This window comes from Miniopterus schreibersii (assembly GCF_964146895.1).
Source record: "Miniopterus schreibersii genome assembly, chromosome: 8".
NCBI classification, from domain to species: domain Eukaryota; kingdom Metazoa; phylum Chordata; class Mammalia; order Chiroptera; family Miniopteridae; genus Miniopterus; species Miniopterus schreibersii.
The window spans coordinates 80,638,650-80,658,815 of NC_138109.1; the positions used below are offsets into that span (position 1 = coordinate 80,638,650).

Genomic DNA, 20,166 nt, shown 5'->3' on the forward strand with positions numbered 1-20,166 from the left:
CTGGTCCAGGGAGAAGCCACGCATAGCAGCTCTGCACCCTCCACAGTTCGCAGACGGGCCCTGAACAGTCCTGCTCTGCCCTGGGAGTGCCTAATGCCCTGGCTCTGCAAAGCCTCTCACTGCAGAAGCTCGAGCACTTTGAAAATTAAATTAGGAAAGTGTATGCAGCCCTGAAAAAAATCCAGGTTTGTGTGCCCTATCGTTAGTACCAAAGAATTTACAAAGAAAGTTCAACTCAGTTCCTGTAAACTGGGTTGCAGTGCAAGCACATCCCATACGATTTCATTTCCAGAGTATTCCATCTTAGCTCCTCCCCTGTATAAGTACTTACCAGGCTAGATTTTTTCCGAGGGTTCAACATTCGAGCACAGTGGCTGAGAAGCAGCACCGTTTCCTTAAAGAGAACACAGCTACGTGAAGAATGAAGTGAAGACAAGGGGTGCGTTCAGTGGCCTTAAACAATGCAGCTTTTCTTCCTCTGACTTTACTGTAACCAAAGGCCACTGGGCTGCCAGCGGGGTTCTAAGTCAGCACAGAAAGAGGAAAACAATTCTTTTGGGCTGGAAGTACGCTCAGTGGTTACCCACTGCCAACCTCCACTTCGCAGGGGAAGACAGGCAGGGAAGGCTGCATCTTGGCAGCGGGAGGGGACTGAAGGCCCACCTCCAGGCGGATGGGCTGCACTCAGAGGCCGGCTCTGAACTGCGACTGCAGCGGGCAGCCAAACGCCTGCAGACCAGGAGGAAGAACAGGTGGTCGGAACGTGTTCTCAGGCGAGACATGTGGACCCCAGTGGACCTCCTTGGTCTCTTCGCTTATCTGGACAGTCGGGCAGAATACTGCCTGGCCTGCCCACCCGGGAGCTTTGGTTAGGAGAGCAAGAGATAAAGCCTGTGAAACTTCCCTAAATGCTGAACCACAACATATGATAACAATCCTGATTTGCTGAACACTCAGGGCGGTCCAGGCGTGTGCTAAGCACCATTATCACAGCACACTAGGAGGTAAGAAAGATGTGCCCTGCGTTGTGCATGGGGAGGTAAGACTTTGGTTAGATGGTGTATCCATGATCTCACAGATGTGAACCAGGGCTAGCTGACCCTCACACCCGAGCATTTAATTATCAGTAATACTATACCAATATTATTAATAATACTATATCGATACTATATCAATGGTACTATATCAGTACTAGCAACATAATACTAATAATACCATCATACAATACTATATTATATAGCAACGTAATACTATATAGTGGATATTACTATAGCACAGTAGTACTTACTACGCAAGTACTATATTGCCATGTTACTATAGTATGTAACATAGTAATACATGGTATACCGCATAGTACATATCACTATTTATGTAATAATATAATAATACAAGAACATATAATAATTCCACCATAGGCGATGCCGCAGTCAATGGTAGTTATTAACATTGCATACATGTATAACCAAAGAGCACTATTAGAGGAGATACTTAAATTATATGAACTACAAAACATTTTTAGTGCTTTCCTAATTTTTTAAAAATAATTAACAAAAAGATTGCCCTTTAAACTTTTTCAAGGATATAGTTGCATTGGTTTTCACAAATTGTAGCCCCCTGCCCTTTTAAAGAATGAATTACTGAGAAAATAATTTTACTCCCAAACAAGGTTTTATCATTTATTTATTTAGCATGGCTTTCTCTAAAATATTTTTCTTGTATACGAATGTATAATTTTTAAAACATTAAGTTTTAAAATATGCATAAGTAACTTCAGCTCACAGTCTATGATAAATGTGATTTGAAATTGAAATACTCCATTCAGATTGGGCCCATTGGCAACAACAGTTCAACATCTGGACAATTCACTGAAATAAATAATCTCCTGAGCAAATATGATCAGCCTTTGTTTCCGACAGACATTCAGTCAACCGACTTCCTATTTGTTTTCACTTTTTAACAAGCTGTGACATTTGAAAATAAATATCTAGTCCTTTACTGAAGAAAACTTTGATTTCTCAAGTTTGTGGGGTCAGGGTCGCCTTTAAAACCCTTTGTCATCTCTGTGTGAGCTATGACTAGATATGAAGTCTTCAGCGAGCACCGGCAGCATGGCCTGTCCACTCCCTCCCCGCCCCCAGGGGTAACGAGGACGGCAGGAGTTTTCGTGATTGGAACACTTTATTGTTTGTACTCACCTCATCATAAAAAAATCATTTATGGCAGATCAATATGACAAATGAGTGAGCCAGAAGATGGCGTTGAAGATTAGCAGTCAGAGGAGGAAGACCGGCGAAGTCTCAGAAGGTGTCATTCAGTGGCTGCTGTTTTGTTTGAAATTCTAAAAGTGGAAGAGGGAGAAAAGTGCTGAAACTAACTGGGCACAGGACCAACGGACGAAAGTGTGAGAAGCTCCAGGCCGCCGTTCTTGTTCTTAGCCACCCCCCTGCCTGTTTGTGAGCGCTTTGGGGAAAAATAGTTCACTGACTAAAATGTAACGCAGCAGGAGGGCAGCTTTGTTTACCGAAATATCCCAGTTCCTAGAACAGCTCCCGACGCGTGGCAGGTGCTCAACACGCATTTGTTGAAGGAGAGAATTGGTAACAGCACAGGAAAGAAGAACAGGTTATGGCCAGAGTTTCCTCTGAACAAAACCCTGCTGTTTACTACAGACACTCTGATCATGGAAAATTTACTCGGGTGAATAAAAATATGTCACCCTGTTAATTTCTGAGAAAGTCCATCCCGTTTCAGGAAAACTGTACCTAATCTATGTCTCATTGCCTGTTTTGTTCTACACTAAACTTAGTGTTTTCTTTGGGTAGGAGATATTGACCCATCATATGAGATTAAAAGAAAAACTGAGAAATAAGTGAAATCAAAAGCTTTTCAAAAGTTGTGAGTTGACCTGGGGTGATGGTGGTCTAAAATCATATAGAAACTGGTGCTCTGACGGTTTACCTGAAATGTCTAAGTAAATAAACATGCTCGGAGTATCCAAAATGCTGTGGTGAACGTTTCGTGGACAGGTGTTCGGGCGATTAACTTTGATACTAAGGACAGCTTGGAAATTATGTAGAATTTCTGGTCCACTTAAAAATTACCCCTCTTCTGGACATTTATACCCCACTAGTAAGTTGCTTCCTACCCGGCTGAGGTTAAAACTATGTCATTTTAAGGTGAAGTCCGGAAGCAAGTCAGCCCTTGGATACTTCAGGACCCCCCCCCAACTCTCCCCTGCAGCCATCGCTGAAACTTTGGGGGCTCTGCACTGTCTGACCAGGCACCGCAGTTCACCAGCTGAATAGGCGCAAAAGCCTGAGCCCTTCACGCGCGCGGACTTCTGTGAGCCACAGCTCGCGGCGGGGGATCTGGGCCATTTCCTTTCCCTGGAGGAGCGCGCCCTGCTCTAGGCGCCGCGGGGCGCGGGCGGCGAGGGCGCCCCACCCGCCCGCCGCTCGGCAGGGCGCGCGTCCCGCCCTGGGCTGCGGCGCCGGCCCCGCGCCGGTCCCGCTCCTGCGCGCCCACCTCCCGCCCCGACCGCACGGCTGTCGCGCGGCTGCTGCCGGCCTCCCGCGGGCCCCGGAGCAGGGCCGAGGTCGCCATTTCGCGCCCTGCCCCTCGCAGGAAACCGCCGCGAGCGAGGGGCGCGGGGCGCGCCCGCCCCAGCGAGCCCCGGCCCCCGCGCGGCCCCGGCCCGCCGCCCGCTCGCCCGCCGCCCCGCGCGCCGCCGCGCCCCCCGCCCCGCGCGCCGCCGCGCGCCCCGCCCCGCCCCGCTCAGGCCCCGCCCCGCCCCGCTCAGGCCCCGCCCCCAGCGCGGCTTTTAAGCTCATAAAGTTCCTCTTTCGCACCTCGGAGTCTTAGTTTCACCACTTGAACTTGGGACCCACTGCTACCCTCGGCGCCGAGTCCGGGGCAAGGTAAGACCCGGGTCGGGCAGGAGCGCGAAGGCGCGGCCGGCGCGCGGGGACCCTGGAGAGCGAGGCCCGGGGTCCCAGGGTCCCCCTCGGGCGGCGCGTGGGACCCGCCTCGGAGCCGGGAGAGAGCGCCCTCCCCTCGAGGGAGCGCGACCCGTGCGCGCGGGGCCCGGGGCTTTGTGCCGGCTCCGTGGAGGCGCCCCGGGCACCCCGAGCATCTCCGCGGCTCCCCCGGGTCCCGCCGCTCTGTGGGCGGCGCGGGCCGGCGGGGCGGGGCGCTGGCACGCGCTGGACCCGCCGGGAGGACCAGGCTGCCCGGGGCTCAGGGCGGCCGGGCCGGCCGTCGAAGGCAGCCCCCGGGCGCAGGCTTCCCGCGAGGACAGCCCGTGCTGGTGCCGGCTCCCGTGGGGCCTGAGCCCACCGCGGCCTCGGCGCGTGTTCCCCGGCCGGTGGCGCAGGAGGAGGAGCTCCAGATTCGGGCGCCCGGGGCCTGCGCCCTGGCGCCGCAGCCCAGCCGCCCTCGCCCCCTCGCCGCCCCCCGCGCCCCCAGCGCCGCTCTCCCGCGCGGGCTCCGGGCCGGGCCGCCCCTCCTCCGGGCGCCCGTCTCCCGCCGCCCGGCTGCGCTCCCCGCGTGCTGCCCGCAGGCCCACTGGACCCGCGCTCTCCCGCGAGGGCGCCGGGGTCTCGGCGCAGAGGACGCAGAGGCCGGGAGACGGTTGTGGGTGCGGGGCACCTGGCCCCCGCCCGCAGGCTGGCCCGCATGCGAGACCCGCGGGGGCCACCAAGGGGCTGTGAAGTGGGGTGAGGGCAGGAGTGGGAACGGGCCGTGCGAGGGAAACGGCTGCCAGCAGCTTCGGGATGGGCAGAGAGCAGCGGGGACCACGAGTGAGGCGGACTCGCGTGGCCTGCCGAGAGGGTGGCGGCTGGATTGGGGACGGCGCGAGGCGAGGGCGCGCGGGCTGCGGTGCGTGCCGGCGAGCCCAGGGGGTGGGGAGACGCTCGGGGGCGGGACGGTGCTCGACGAGGGGACCCCGGCTGAGAAGGCGACCTCGTGGTCGCTGCGGGGCGGCTGGGGACAGGGCACCCCGAGCGCTGCGCCGCGGTGCTCAGGGCCCTCTCCCGGCAGCGCGGAGAGTGCGGGAGGCAGACCGGCGAGAGGACGCCGTCGGCGCGCTGGGCATGAACCTGGAGGGCGGCAGCCGAGGCGGAGAGTTCGGCATGAGCTCCGTGAGCTGCGGCAACGGGAAGCTCCGCCAGTGGCTGATCGACCAGATCGACAGCGGCAAGTACCCGGGGCTGGTGTGGGAGAACGAGGAGAAGAGCATCTTCCGCATCCCCTGGAAGCACGCGGGCAAGCAGGACTACAACCGCGAGGAGGACGCCGCCCTCTTCAAGGTCACGCGCGGGGAGCCCGCGGGGGTGCGGGGGGCCCAGGGAGCGGCGCGGCCCGCGCCTGGTCCTCGGGGTTCTGACGGACGCGCCGCCGGTGGACCGCGCGCTGGGGCGGTCCCGGCAGGGCGCCCGGGCCGCAGGGGTCCGTGGGCCGGGCCCTGGGAGCAGAGAAGTTTCACCTTCTCCAGCGATTTCACCCACGGGGGGCGGGGGGCGTCCCGGATCCTGAACCCGTGGAGCGAGCAGCACCCCGGGGCGAGGGGCGGGCAGAAGGCTCCGGCCGCGGGCGGCACCTGGAGGCCGGGTTAGCGGAGGGCGGCAGCCCCAGGACGCCGCCTTGAGTGCTCTTGGCCGCGTCTCGTGGGTTTCTGTTTCCATCGGAGCCTCTTTCTGGGCTCCCGGGCCCCTCCTTGCCGCCTCGGTCCACCGTGTCCCCCTCGCCGCGCCTGTGCGTGCCCGCGGGTGTGCCGGCCCCTCTGTTTTTGCCTCTGGCTCGCTGCACGTTTCGCTATGTTTTCGCTGTTTGTCTCTCTCCGAATTTTTTTTCTTTGATTCACTCTCTCTGGCAGGGGCGCTGTCTGGCCCCAGCTCTCTTTGGCCCCTCCATCCTGCCTCTGCATCCCTGTCTCTCTGCCTGCTTGTCAGACTCCCTCTTTCCAAGTCTCCCTCTCTGGAAAATGCGCTCTGCTTCTCTGTCTCTCTCTGCCATTTCCCTCCCCACCCTTTTGGGATTTTCTCTTTGCCTTTCTCCTCTCTCTCCCGCTCCAGGATCTCAGTGTTGGACCTCCCTCCCGATCTCTCTTGCTCTGGTGCGTGGCCCTGCACGATTGTTTTCCCCTAGAGCAGCTTGCCCAGTGAGCTGTGGGTTAGGGCCAGCCCAGCCCCTGTGGGCAGAGCAGCGAAGGGGACTTCCTCAGGGAATTTGCTCTCAGAAACCTCAGACTGTCAGCCCAGGCGCGCTCTGGGAGCCCCAGGGCTCTGTCCCCAGTTCCAGTCACACCCTCCTCAGAGACTGGGTGAGCAGGTCCTTTTCCAGGGGTCCTCCACATCTCACCCACCTGTCACAGATACTTAGAGGGTGCTCAGACCCCTTGTCTTCAGTCAGCAGTGAGAGACCAGGGGGACAGCACTGTACAGAGAAGACACCTGATGTATTTCTGGCCTGCATTCTGAGCAACAGTGTGAATCTGAAGCACTGAAGCATCATTTTTTTTCTTTAGAAATACAATTCCCAGGTTATTTTTTAAAAGACCTTGTATTTTAACTTTTCCCCGCTTCTTTCCCACCAGGCTTGGGCACTATTTAAAGGAAAATTCCGAGAAGGCATCGACAAGCCAGACCCACCTACCTGGAAGACACGTTTACGATGTGCTTTGAACAAGAGCAATGACTTTGAGGAGCTGGTGGAGAGGAGCCAGCTGGACATCTCGGACCCCTACAAAGTATACAGGATTGTTCCCGAGGGAGCCAAGAAAGGTAGGACTTCCTGGGTCTGGGTCACAGGATATTGGCAGCCTGACACATGTAGCACCTTAATTTCATTCTGAAGCTCACTTTTCTATTTTGTCTTTTATAGCGTGCCTGCCATCTGCCCCATGGTCAAGCCCAGCAGGCTCATTGTCCGAGTCCTCTGGTCACTAAGAAATCCCTGTGTTTGAGTGTAGGATACTCTCTCAGACTCCATGTCTGCACCTGCATGTGTGCACGTGCGCACACATGTGTGTTTTCCAGTTAGTTCTATTAAGTCACGGGCCAAGTTTCCTAACAAGAAAATGGGAAACTTGTTAGAAGCTTTGCTTATTAGTCTTTCATGATGAACCTTTTGTAGGGGGACGCATGCATATATTTATACATTGCTACTATTTATGGTAATGAAACTGTCAACTTTTAGGGTGCACTGTGGTCAGCTGGGCTGCTTATTCAAATCCACATTCCCTCTTTTCAACATGCTGACTGTGTGAGAGTAGAGCCCAGGAACCTGCATTGTAACACACCCTACAGGTGGCCTCATTTGCAGCACATTTTGCTGGTGGGGCCCTGTCTGTCACCAGGTGCATTCACACACCATGGGACCTTGTACAAGTCAGTTTAATGGAATGACCAAAGAATGGCCCAAGGGAATTGCTGGAAAATGTCTTATTTGTCAACACTGTTGTGCACTCTAGGAATTGAATTCTCAGACATTTTTCAAAGATTTGATGTTTAGTTATGTCGGTTCCTTTTTTCACACTGTGCCATTTCTCTTTTGCAAAAACACATAGGAGCAAAGCAGCTCACCCTGGAGGACCCACAGATGGCCATGAGCCACCCCTACACCATGCCGACTCCTTACACCTCACTCCCAGCTCAGGTACGGTGCAGGTGCCGGGCTTCTAGAAGGGAAGGCCGGGAAGTACACAAACAAAACCAGCATCACTTTGTTTCTGCTATTGGTCGAATAGCCAGACCAAATCCCTGGCTGTTGAATGAAGGCCTCACTTTCCACCTGGTGGGCTCTCGGTGCTGGTTTGAAGTGAGGGAGGCTGGGTGTGTCTGCCTGTTGGTGTAGACTTCTCCTACTGGTTCTGGAATCTGGGAAACGACCTGTTGTGGAAGTTGAAGATTTTGGAAGTAGTACTTATATCATGTGAAACCACAGGGCAGCTGACCTCCTTAGGCTTTTCTGCTGTGAATCAGAGCTCTGTTGCATTCACTTTGGTGGGGAGAAGGCAAGTTTCTCTACAGGACTTTTGGTGCCAGGTTTAACCATATGATAGAGCTTCACATAAATCATCACTTTATAACACTGTCTCCATTGTGCCTCTTTGATTCTTTATGGCTAGTTTTCACCTAGTGTGATGAGCCACTCACTCCAAAGTCTTTCAGATGATAAAGTGAGTTGGCTGCCAACCGAATAAGAGATTGCCTGAGGAGTTTGGGAGGGTATAAAAGCATCTGCTCCCTTTTCTCAATGCCCAGGAGCTGTTCTGTGCTGACCTGGTTGCCTTTGCCTCTTTAGCAGGTTCATAACTACATGATGCCACCCCACGACCGAAGCTGGAGGGAGTACGTCCCTGACCAGCCTCACCCCGACATCCCATACCAATGTCCTGTGACGTTTGGACCCCGAAGCCACCACTGGCAAGGCCCGGCTTGTGAAAATGGTGAGGACTGTGCTGGGGCTGGTTCTTGTGGCTGCCATTTGAGCCAGCAGAGCAAACCTGGCAAACGGGCCTTGTGCCTCCTGCTCGGTCCTTCTGAGCAGGACCACAGCACCCTCTCCTATCAGAACCACTGGGAAAGATGGCCTGTGGGATGGTAAGGTCCTCGGAGGAAGGATGCCAAGGGTTAGCGACACCTGTCCACTATGTGCTAGAACCTATGCTTACCAACTGCCTTATGGGGAATCTATTTAAACATCACAGGGATCATTCCAGGGAGCTAAAAACTACTCCATTTTTGATAGAGTCAAGCTCACAGAATGCACTCTATGAGCATGAAGGGCTGGGATCCTTTCAGATCGCCTAACGCCAAAGCGCAGCCTTCCACTTAAGACAGGGGATGTCAGATATCAAACTGGTTAGCTCTGTTTTTTTAAATTATCTGTTCAATAGGTTAACATTTTTCATCCAAGGTGAATAATCTTAAGCTTTATTTTTAATCTTTGGCAAAAAAAAAAAAAAATAGTAGATTTTAGCAGCCTTTCGTCCTGGATTGTCCCTTAATGTTGACTGAAGGCCACAATATTTTGCTTTATCTGTTTCTGTACGTATCTGTAAAATGGGCTTACTCCAGCTGTGCCCAGCCCTTCCTCTACAGGGACACCAGGAGATTGTTGAGTGATGTATTTCTCTTTAACAGTGGTGTGCCTATTGTAGTTGTTCTTGGGATTAGAGGTGATAAGAGGAAGGGATTGAATACATGCTATGAAAAAAACAACAAGTCTTCACAGGGTGCATAGTGCTGGTTTGGATCCCAAAGGGCTTGACCTGTTCTTGATGAGACGTGGCTCCATGCCCCTAGGGCATCAAGACGAGCTCTCTCAGCAGAAGCACTGATCAGTTAAGTGAAGAGAGAATTTCACATGGTATCTTCAGTACAGCAAACACAAGCTTTTAGAACTTTTTAAAAAAAGTATTTATTGATTTTTAAAGAGAGAGAGAAACATCGATTTGTTGTTCCACTTATTCATGCATCACTGGTTAATTCTTATATGTGCCCTGAGCAGAGCTCGAGCCCACAACCTTGGAGTATTGGCACAACGCTCTAACCAACTGAGCTACCCGCCAGGACCAAACTTCTAGAACTTTTGGGTTAGTTATTTAAGTAGAAATCCTGAGAAGGATCAATGCATAAATTCTTTTGTATGTTCTGGGAATGCTTGGGCAGTTCCCGTTTCCCTAGTCCTGTTCAGGCCACTCTTGGCGTGTGGCACTGAAGACGTGCGTCATTATTTAAGACTTGTATTGAGTCGCATGTTTACAGAAAGACTCAGAATTCAGTTTTATTAGCTTTCAAGGATGACTTGCGACAGAGGTTGGTTTTCTGTGTCCTAGTGGAGGAATCCGCTAACTTTAAACCAGCTTCTGAAATTCAGACTGTGTGCGTGCTCAGGCCGTGCTGAACTAATACCCAGTAAAGAGACAGTGCCTAGAACAGTGAAAAAAGATGGGACAGGCAGATGTAGTTCGAAGCAGTAGGTGCCATTAAATAACGTGCCAGCTTTTCACTGGGCTCTTTGGCGTGTGAACTCGTGCAGACCTGAGCTCACAGTGTGGCCGTGAACTTGCTGTGTGAACAGGGTAAATCAGTTCATCTCTCTGAGTCTCCATTTCCCTGTTTACCAATTATGGAGGGATGTGGTCACAGGGTACAAACTCCCAATTATAAGATGAGTAAGTTCTGGGGATCTAATGTGCAGTGTGGCAACCAGTTAACAATGCTGTATGATATTGAAAGTGGCTAAGAGAAAAGATCTGAAATGTTCTCACCACACACATGCACCACAATGGTAGTTGTGTGTGGTGATGAAGGTGTTAATGAGCAGGAAGGAAGAAAGGAAGGGAGGGAGGAAGGAAGAAAAGAAGGAAGTTACAGAGGGAGAATTCAAGTTTCCTTCCAAAGCTGTCAAAATGCTCCTTCCTCCTTGGACTTTGGTTTTTCCCACAGGACTTCAGCTTGCCTTTGCCTGGTGGTCAGCTCTGGAGGGGCCTGAAGCCCTTCCCTCCAGGGTTGGTGCACCCCCACCAGGGGCTAAGTGGCCACACCTCAGGGAGAGGAGATGTCCCTATTTGTGGACAAACTCTGACTTTTATTTGCAAATGCAGGTTGCCAGGTGACCGGAACCTTTTATGCTTGTGCCCCGCCTGAGTCCCAGGCCCCTGGAATCCCCATAGAGCCAAGCATAAGGTCTGCCGAAGCCTTGGCCCTCTCAGGTGAGTGTGCGGTTCGGTTGGAGGCACCACAGGAGGCCGGCGTATGTGGCACTCGCCCTCACGTCTGGGGACACTTGATGGGACAGGCCGTGAGCACAGCCCTGGGACTGGCTTTCCTTCAGCTGGTGCCTGATGTGTGTGGACACACCTGACTCCCGTCTGTGTGAGTGAGGAGCTCCGTTAGAGGCCTTAGCACTGAGCAGCCAGCTTGTGATCCTGATGCAGTGCTAGGTGCTGGCTTTGTCGTTTAAGTCCTTCAGGCATCTCTCTGAATTTCCTAGAATATGCGGGCACTCCAGTTTCACTTACGGGGGCCCCTTCAGCTCACAGACTCGCAGTGTAGTCCACCTTCTTAGAAAAAGGCACCAGGACTTCTCATTTAAAAAGCTGATCATCCTTCTAGGTTTAGCCACAAACAGGTCTCACCATCCACTTCCTGGGGACCCTAGTTCTGGCTGCTTTGCCTTCACCGCATCTGTATGAGCATTGCAGCCTTCCTCTGAACTTTGACATACTTGCAAAAGATATGGATTAGATCTGATTTGTAAAGTTTCATTTCTAAAAGACTCCTGGCACCTCAGAGAGCTGACCTGCATTAAGGAAGGGCCTCAAGGTGTACTAACCACATGTGGTATATGCATGTTTATTTTTTAGATAATGTGTTGCATTGTTTAAAAATGGGACTTGTAATTATATTAAAAATGAAAAGCTTAAGTTTCCAGATTCCTTGCCACCCCCCAACTTCTTCATAAGTCAGTGATGGAAAACATAAGTTAAATTCTCAAGGTTTCAGGGAGATAGAGTTAGAGGCACCTTTCTCACTCCCAGGGGAACTGTAGTTTTTATGGTTCCGTTCTTTCAGGTTCCAAAGTTCTGAATGAGGGGCCCTTCTCAGATGCTCCTGAGTGATGGGGAGAGGACAGTTTCCAAGCAGAAAGGCTGGTGTTTGTTTTTAGAAACTTTCAGACCCTTTCTTAAGCACCTACAACTTGTGTGGGTGCCTGAAGAGTAGGAAATAAACAGCTATTTATATCACTGTGACCTTGTGATTTCTGATGACATTCAATGAAATGAAACCTGCCCCGAAAGTCACCTCTAATGGCCAACGCCCACTCTCCTGAGGGTGCACCCTCCCAGCTAGCTCTCCGCCAATGTTTACAACAGCAGAAATCGAAGAGGAGAATTGAGATAGTTATGTGGGTTCAAGTCTCAAGACCTGCCATTGAAGAGTAGGAGGGTTTTGTGGGTTTCTGTTTTGGGCATGCACAAGACAGAGTAATTAATCGAGTACATTTATTAGACATCTGCAACTCCCGTTCCTGTTTAAATCCATGCAGGTGCCCATGAGTGGCCGTTGCCTATCCATGATGCCTTGTGTATTTCAGGAAGGGGCCCTTTGCAAACCTAGCTTGGTCCTTCCAGTCTGTGGGTCATAGTTAGAGAAGGTTCTGGAATCGGCAAAGTTTCATAAATGAGTTCATCTCTCTTAATGTTTTAGAAAGCATTGTTTTTGAGTTATTTTCAAACTTATATATAATTATTTTAACTTAATGGCATCTTATTGATATTTTAGGGTAGTTTCAGATATGGGAACATATTTGCCTTTTCCCCCCGAAACATCATTTTACTCCTTCTGCTGGTAGGAATTAAACTTAGGAAGTAAACTTTCTCCAAAGTCAGAATTGATTGCCATGCCTAAAGATGAATTTTTGTTCAGTGGTACATGACTTGGTATTTTAGACATTACCACTACCTTCATCACCAAAGGGGAAAAAAAAAAAAAAGACAGGAAGTTCTTAACTAATACAAGTCAAATGTATTTTGCAGAAAACTCATGAAAGGTATACTCCTTGACCCCCCAAAAAAACCATGGTCACATGAATATGGGAAATGTGGAGTTAGTCAGCATCAAATTGCCTTCCTGTGGGCCTTCTCTAACTTCTCGATGTCTGGGAGCCTCGGGGAGGGAGAGAAAAGCACACGACATCCCAGGATTCCTCCACCCTGGAACTTACTCTGCCCACGGAGCAGCTTGGGACAGCAGTGTCCCGCCAAGTACTCCGCTCTGGCTGGTGGTCTGGCATCGGGATGGGTGTGCAGTGCTCCTCAGCCCCTTAGCACTGACCCTAAGTGTTCTGTGTTTGCAGACTGCCGGCTCCACATCTGCCTGTATTACCGGGAAATCCTAGTGAAAGAGTTGACCACGGCCAGCCCCGAAGGCTGTCGGATCTCCCACGGGCACACCTATGATGCCAGTAACCTGGACCAGGTTCTCTTCCCCTACCCAGAGGACAATGGTCAGAGGAAAAACATCGAGAAGCTGCTGAGTCACCTGGAAAGGGGTGTGGTCCTCTGGATGGCCCCCGATGGGCTCTATGCCAAAAGACTCTGCCAGAGCAGGATCTACTGGGACGGGCCATTGGCCTTGTGCAGCGACCGGCCCAACAAACTGGAGAGAGACCAGACCTGCAAGCTGTTTGACACACAGCAGTTTTTATCAGGTAATGCACCTAATTATTGGTTAGAACAGAGTGCCCCTGACCTGTGAGCCTTACAGAGAGTAAGGGAGGGCAGGTGTGTCTGCCACAGTGGTCAAAACAGCAGGTCACTTGCCTGGGCAGAGGTCTCCTGTTGACCCCTGAGCCCACCCACTGGGCATGATCCCAGAATAGGTTTTTTGCTTGGATTGCATCTCACTTCTCCTTTTACCACCTGCTTGTCTCCATCAGCAGAAGGGTGTGAAGAGGAGGGAGGTTGGTCAGGGGGACTGTGGTCCAGGTGCTGACTTGAAGTTCTGGAATTCAACAGTCACCTAGTAATAAGGTTTTATTGGCAGGATGGCCTCAGCGAGCACATCTGTTTCTGTTTCGGCTCTTTCAAGGTCCTTAGGGAAAGTATATTGGTGATAAGATGCGTCATCCTGGTGCAGGTGCCCTCCAGCAGGTGGGCCCGGGCTGCAGCCTGCTGAACTGATTTTGAAGGGAAATTATGAGAAGGCTTTGAGCTATCTCTATATGTGTGTTTCAAGTCACATTTTCCAGAACCAGTAAGGTTTGTTTTCCTACTCTTGATTTCATGACAATTAAATTAGCCCTGGGCTGGCCTGTGTAGCTACTGGTGACGTTATTGTTGGAGCTTCACCCAAGGTGTCCATGTGGCCATCCGTGTGGACACGGCCACTTTGGAGAGGGGGGAGCTGTACTAAGCTGCCCACTAACTGTCAGTTCTTTCTCTACCTTATCCCAACCTACTATCTTCAAAGTGTCCCCTTCAGAAACACCCTGTCTTTGAGTTTCCTTGTGCCTCTCCTTTCCCTCAACGTGCCTCTTAACTCAGTCCATTTGAAGTAAAAATAGGAAGCTCATTTTACCCTAGCACCATTAGCATTGGCTCAGCCTTTTGGGTTTAAGTTGCCCAAATTCACTTGGGCTCATTCAAGTTCTCTTTTGGTGCCCCAAACAAATACCTCCCTTGATGGCTAACCCTGCCGCAGAGGTGTGGCAAGAAGAGGGAGCACTGGATGCTGGTTCCCCGAGGCAGCCAAGGTGAGAAAGCCACCTGGGTTTGAGTGCCCCTCCCTGACGGAGCTGCAGAATTGCCTCCAGGCCAGTGTTGGGACTGTTCTCTCTGTCCACCTGTCTGGAGCCCAGCATGGTGGTCGTGGCGGGCTTGTGAGAGCCACTGAGGGGCGCCTGTCTGTACCTCCTGTTCTGCGGTGGGGTCTGAAGGAGCCCACTGGGTTTGGATCTCCTCAGAGACTGTGGATCTTGATTTCTTTGGGTCCAGAAGCTACCACAGAGGTAGGGCTTTAATTAAGGGACCCAGAGATATGGCCCTTGTTTCTCTGAGTTTCTCTCCCCAGGCATCTTAGGAAGGTCGATTCCTCCCATTCTAATGAGGCTACAAGCTCCTGTTTGAGTCACAGCAAACTGAGAGGTAGATACAGGCAAGGAGCGGGCAGGCAGGATGCCGGCTGTCAGCATCCTCGGCTGTGAATCCTAGAATTTAGGACTTATCTGTGAGCAAGAGTTGTTCTGGTTTCTTTTCCCTTCTTCCGTAGCCAAGAGCTGTGCTTTTGTCCACAGCAGGCTCTTATCTGGAGTGTTCAGGAGGCGCGGGGAGGAGCCTGCGTTGCTGAGCCTGTGGCTCAGCCCGGTGCCATCACGGGCGCCCTCAGGTCAGCCAGCTGGGAGGCAGGGCCTTTTCGGAGCGCTGCACCGCTCAGCTCACATTCTGAGGAGCTCCTGCGGGTGTAACCTTCGGGTGTCGTCTCAGACCTCCCAGCGTAAATGCTTTTACAAGCTCTAAGTCGGTGAGGTGTGATTTGAATTCTGGAAGAAAAAACAAGCAGGAAGTCAGATGGTCCAGTGAGTTAGCTAGAAACTTCTCTTCAGTTGAAGAGAACAGTGGAAATCTTTGCTATCTACCCAGTCGGGATTTGCAGGCTGCTAGGGACAGCCCCGGAGGCAAGGCTGGGGTGCAGATCTGATAACAGCAGCAGCTGCTGTTCCTCAGAAGTCGGCAGAGGCTGTCAGCGCTTCTTTTGCAGACATGACATTTGAGTCCAAAGGAAAGAAGCGGAGCCGCTAGAAGCTGAGTTGCCTTGAATGTGGGTGAGGGGACAAGGCTCAGCGTCAGGGCTGAGCACATCTTTCCACAGTGCTCTGTCCCTGTTTTGCATCCTGAGGGTAGGAGTGACTCCCACAAAAGTGGGGCCCCTAGTGCTTCATCGCTACCCTTCTCTTCTCAAACCATTGTCTGCCACCGAAGACGGGACAGGTCTGCTAAAGTCACACTTTTGGGCCTGATGCCAAGTGGGACGCCGCTGCCCGGAACTGAGGCTCTGTCTCCAAGATAACATCAAACACTGTCGATGGAGCCTAAGTCACACAGGGTCCTGGGCCACAAACACTGGATCGTGAGGGCTCAGCAGTTTTGAGATGAGGATTTTAAGTAACACTGGGACGAGTCAGAAATTTCGATTGTTTTAAAAGAAAGTTTCTTCTTTGTATAAATTATTTTCTTGCCTTCACATGGCTGTATTTCTATTCCTTTCTCTTCTTCACTCCGTTCTGCCACCTTTTGCATCCTCATGGGTTCAGTGTTGCAAAGCGAGGTTCTTAACCTGAAGGCTTATTCCCCTTGGGGAGCCCGGGGGGCCCTGTGCGCTCTCAGGGACCCGCACACAGGAGCGCACACAGGCTCCTGCCCCGGGCCTGAGGCTAAGAGCCCGCTTGGAGAAACCGAGCACTCGTTCCTATTCTAGTCCTCAGAAGCTCCCTGTTTTAGCCTGGCGTGCCCAATGGGGAGGGTGTCTGACATGTTTTCTGTTTTTCCTCATGGGCTTTCTCTAGAGCTGCAAGTGTTTGCTCACCATGGCCGCCCGCTGCCAAGATTCCAGGTGACTCTGTGCTTCGGGGAGGAGTTTCCAGATCCCCAAAGGCAAAGGAAGCTCATTACTGCTCACGTGAGTATCAGTCACATTCCAGGGATTGTCTCCCTGTTTTTCCTCGAGGACGGGTGTCCATTTAGAGAGGTCTCAAATGAAAGTAAACGTCAGGCAACCTGGGAAAATGGTGAGGGAGGACATGGACCCAGTGAACGGCGCAGGGGGTGCAGCCAGAGGCCCATCCTGTTCCCGGCCCTAGAGACCTGCTCATCGGAAGTGCAGCTAACCTCCAACCTTGGGCTTCATTTCTCCCATCTTTTTTATTTTTCAAGGAAATTGTCCTATTCCCATTTTATAAGGACTTTAAAGGATTGATGCTAAAAGTTGCCCTTTAAAATTCTGCAGTTTCATATTGCGTTTAAAATGCTGATTTTCACTGGATAGAGAAGTTTTTCCCAAGTGTGTATTTAGTAGTTGCTTCAGGTGTTTCCCAAATCCTCTTTTATTTCTGGATTTAAAAAATATATAATTTTTGGAAACAAGAGCCATGTGTTATTTGGAGGAAGCTAAATCTTTAAGGACTGCTGGGAGGTCAGACCACGGTAGAGCCCTGTGTAAGAGTTCAACCGTGGCAAGTAAACAGGTTTTCATAAGAAAGAATAAGAGGTTTCTATAGATAACATTTAGCATTAATTTGCCACAGAGAAGAGTTTTCAGTACCTTGGACTTTAGAATTTGAAAGCTTTGCATTGCTACATACCTTCAGGAATTATTAATGGGCCCAGGTAATGAGCAGCAAAGGTAAAAAATTATACCCAGTAATACAAAAATTCAGGTCATATCTTAGTTCTGATAATGTTTCTTAGTGAAAACTCAAATAAAACACTATCTAATCTTAAACATGCTGTCCCCCTTCCTGATTGTAAAATGATGAACCAACCAATAAACAGAAATGTAATCTCATAGACGTCAGACTTTTCTCATGAATCCTCTCCAGTTATTGATATAATTACTAATATAATCCTGTTAACAACTGGGGTTGTTAAATGACTAAATAAACTTGGCATTGATAACTAACATTTAAGAAGTTGGTGACAGACTCCCACATCAATCTGGTTCCAAGGGTTTGGGATGTACCAGCTTTCTTGTAAACTAGGAAGGGTGGGTTCCCCAGGTGAGGACCCCAAAAGTGGCACTGTATGGTGTGGCAAAGGGAAACGGGGTGTACACCCGGGAGTTCCAACCAATTATTTCAGGTGCTTCCTGAGTTATGCTTAAGTTTCTGTATATCAAATAACTTGAAGGCTCAATTTAATAGCACAGTTGACTGAAAGCACTCAGTTTTCTTAGATGTTGTAAATTTAGGAAAAGCTGAAAATTAAATTTTTTATTGAATGCAGTCCACGCTAATAACCAAGCTAGATGAATTTGGGGTCAATTAACCTGTATTTTCCCACAGTAGCAGTTTTGTCTTTGATTCCTCTCCCTCTCTTTTCTCTTTGGTTAAGAAACACAGGTGGCCTGGGTCATCCTGGAACCGTAAACTGGTCAGGATGAGTCTCTCATCCCTGTCAAAGTGGCCTAAATTACACTAAATATGACCTTGTTTCAGTGTCAGTTAAATGTAAATTTCTAGTGACAGGTGATTTAAAAGTACCATCTTTAACTTCAACGGAAACCCAGAATTAAGTAGGTTCTGTTTGGAGGTTGATGTATGGAAGGACTAACAACGAGTTCTTCGGAGGCCCCAAACATAAAATTTGTGATGTGTTATAGTACCTGACCTTGGACTTAACTTCACTACACCCTTCTGTATAGTAAGGTATTTAATGATGAGCCACCTGCAGGATGTTAAGAAGAATATCTTAGTAACGTCTTCTTCAAATCTCTTATTAAAGGTCGAACCTCTACTGGCCAGACAACTCTATTATTTTGCTCAACAAAACAGTGGACACTTCCTGAGGGGCTATGATTTACCTGAACACATGAGTAGTCCCGAGGATTATCACAGATCCATTCGCCACTCCTCCATTCAAGAATGAGCAGCGTCCAGTGATTTTGTTTTATTGTAAATATCCGACACTGGCAAACCCAAACAATCCTAGCTCAGTGAAGCCCTGTTTTTCTTCGACAACACTTGAGAAGAATCTCAGCAAGAATATGTGAAAATCGGCTCCATCTGATTGACAGAGGAGCTTATCCCAAAAGGACGGCCAGTGGTCTTCAGGCTCCCCTGCGGACTGCCAACATTAATGACAACTGTGAAAGTTCACCAAAGAGTGTTTACATGCACTTAAATGCAAGATTTTATTTGATATGGATTATTTCTTGCTGGAAGACTGCGAAAACTTGTGTTTCAGTGTTAACCACTAGCTAGAGTGGTGAGAGCACTTAAGTGTTGTATTATTTCTCAGGAAAGTAAAACCTAAATTTGAGGCTACCCTGCCGGCAAAAGAAATGAATGAGCGTACGTAGGAGATGCTTCTGCTGTAGAAATGCTTGCTTATAGAAAGAAAGGAATCTCTGGCTGAGGCTGGGCCACGGTGCCTCCAGCTTTGGGGGTGGCTCATCTCCCCAGCTGGCCTGGATCTGACCCCAGGGTAGGCTCCCAAGCCCTGCCTTTCACTGCCCTGTTTGCTTTCTCTCTTTGGGTGTCCCTGGAAACCAGTTGGTAGACTCTGTTGCTATTTTCTTGAGCCAAAAGCATTAGGGCTACCCTTGAGCAGTAGGTTTTTTAAAATCCATGTAAGATTGCCACATAACATTATATATGTTGTAGGTGTACAACATTGTAATTCGACATCTGTATGCACTACAAAGTGAGTGGTCACCTCCAAAAGTCTAACATCTTTCACCACACAATTGAACCCCTTCACCCATTGCGCACCCCCCAACCCCTTTCCTCTCTGGTAACCACCAATCTGTTCTCTCTATCTATGAGTTTGTTTTTTTCTTTAGAGTCCACATATGAATGAAATGATACGTTATTTGTCATTCTCCATCTGACTTATTTCACTTAGCATAATACCCTCAAGGTCCATCCATGTTGTCGTGAATGGCAAGATTCTATCTCTTTTTATGGCCCCATAATATTCCCTTCTGTATATATACCGCATCTTTATCCATTCCTCCACTGAGGGACACTTAGGTTGTTTCCATTTCTCAGATGTTGTAAATAATGCTGCAGTGAACATAGGGGTGCATATACCTTTTCGAATTAGTGTTTGGGATTTCTTTAGTTAAATACCCAGAAGTGGGATTGCTGAGGCATATGGTAGTTCTAGTATTAATTTTTTGAATAATCTCCATACTGCTTTCCATAGTGGCTGCACCAACTTACATTCCCACCAAAAGCGTACAAGGCTTCCCTTTTCTCCGTATCCTCTGCAGCATTTTTTATTGTCTTTTTGATAATAGCCATTCTAACAGATGTGAGGTGATATCTCATTGTGGTTTTATTTTGTATTTCCCTAATAATTAATGATGAACATCTTTTCATGTGTCTGTTGGTCATCTGTATGTCTCCTCTGGAAAAATGTCTATTCAGATCCTCTGCCCATTTTGTTTTCATGTTGTTGAATTGTATGAGTTTTTTTTATATATTTTGGCTATTAACCCCTTGCCAGATATATGATTTTCAAATATCTTTTCCCATTTAGTAAGCTGCCTTTTCATTTTTGTGGTGTCTTCCTTCACTGTGCAGAAGCTTTGGCGGGGTAGTTAGATGTAGTCAAGTTGTTTACCTTTGCTCCTGCTTCCCTTGCCTTTAGAGTCAGGTCCACTTGAATACTGCGTTTTTATCTTCTCCACGTCTAATAATGATTGATTAAGATTCTTTTGGCCTCTTTTGGCCTTATTCTATAGAAATTGTTGCTTACACTTTTTTTGTTCTTCTTCTTAAAGAAGAAAAAAAAGACAGATCAACAATCCAAGTACGAGAGCTATATTTGGGAAACTCAGTGACATTTCCCCTCACGCCCTATTTGTTTTGTTTGGCTCCCAACAAGTTGTCCATGACAACGCTGAGGGCGGAGCCAGTGCTTTCGAATTGGTGGCC

The 20,166-nt window shown here is 49.7% G+C and overlaps 1 protein-coding gene across 1 annotated transcript; it reads left to right on the forward strand.

Moving 5' to 3' along the window:
• The first annotated feature begins 3,822 nt into the window (after positions 1–3,822).
• On the forward strand, positions 3,823–19,601 carry IRF4 (interferon regulatory factor 4). The gene is made up of 9 exons (XM_081144651.1): positions 3,823–3,917; positions 5,041–5,309; positions 6,596–6,782; positions 7,568–7,656; positions 8,305–8,449; positions 10,613–10,720; positions 12,868–13,221; positions 16,075–16,187; positions 18,008–19,601. The coding sequence occupies exons 2-9, from the start codon at positions 5,094–5,096 to the stop codon at positions 18,149–18,151; spliced, it is 1,356 nt and encodes a 451-aa protein (XP_081000777.1). The 5' UTR covers positions 3,823–3,917; positions 5,041–5,093; the 3' UTR covers positions 18,152–19,601.
• The last annotated feature ends 565 nt before the right edge of the window (positions 19,602–20,166 follow it).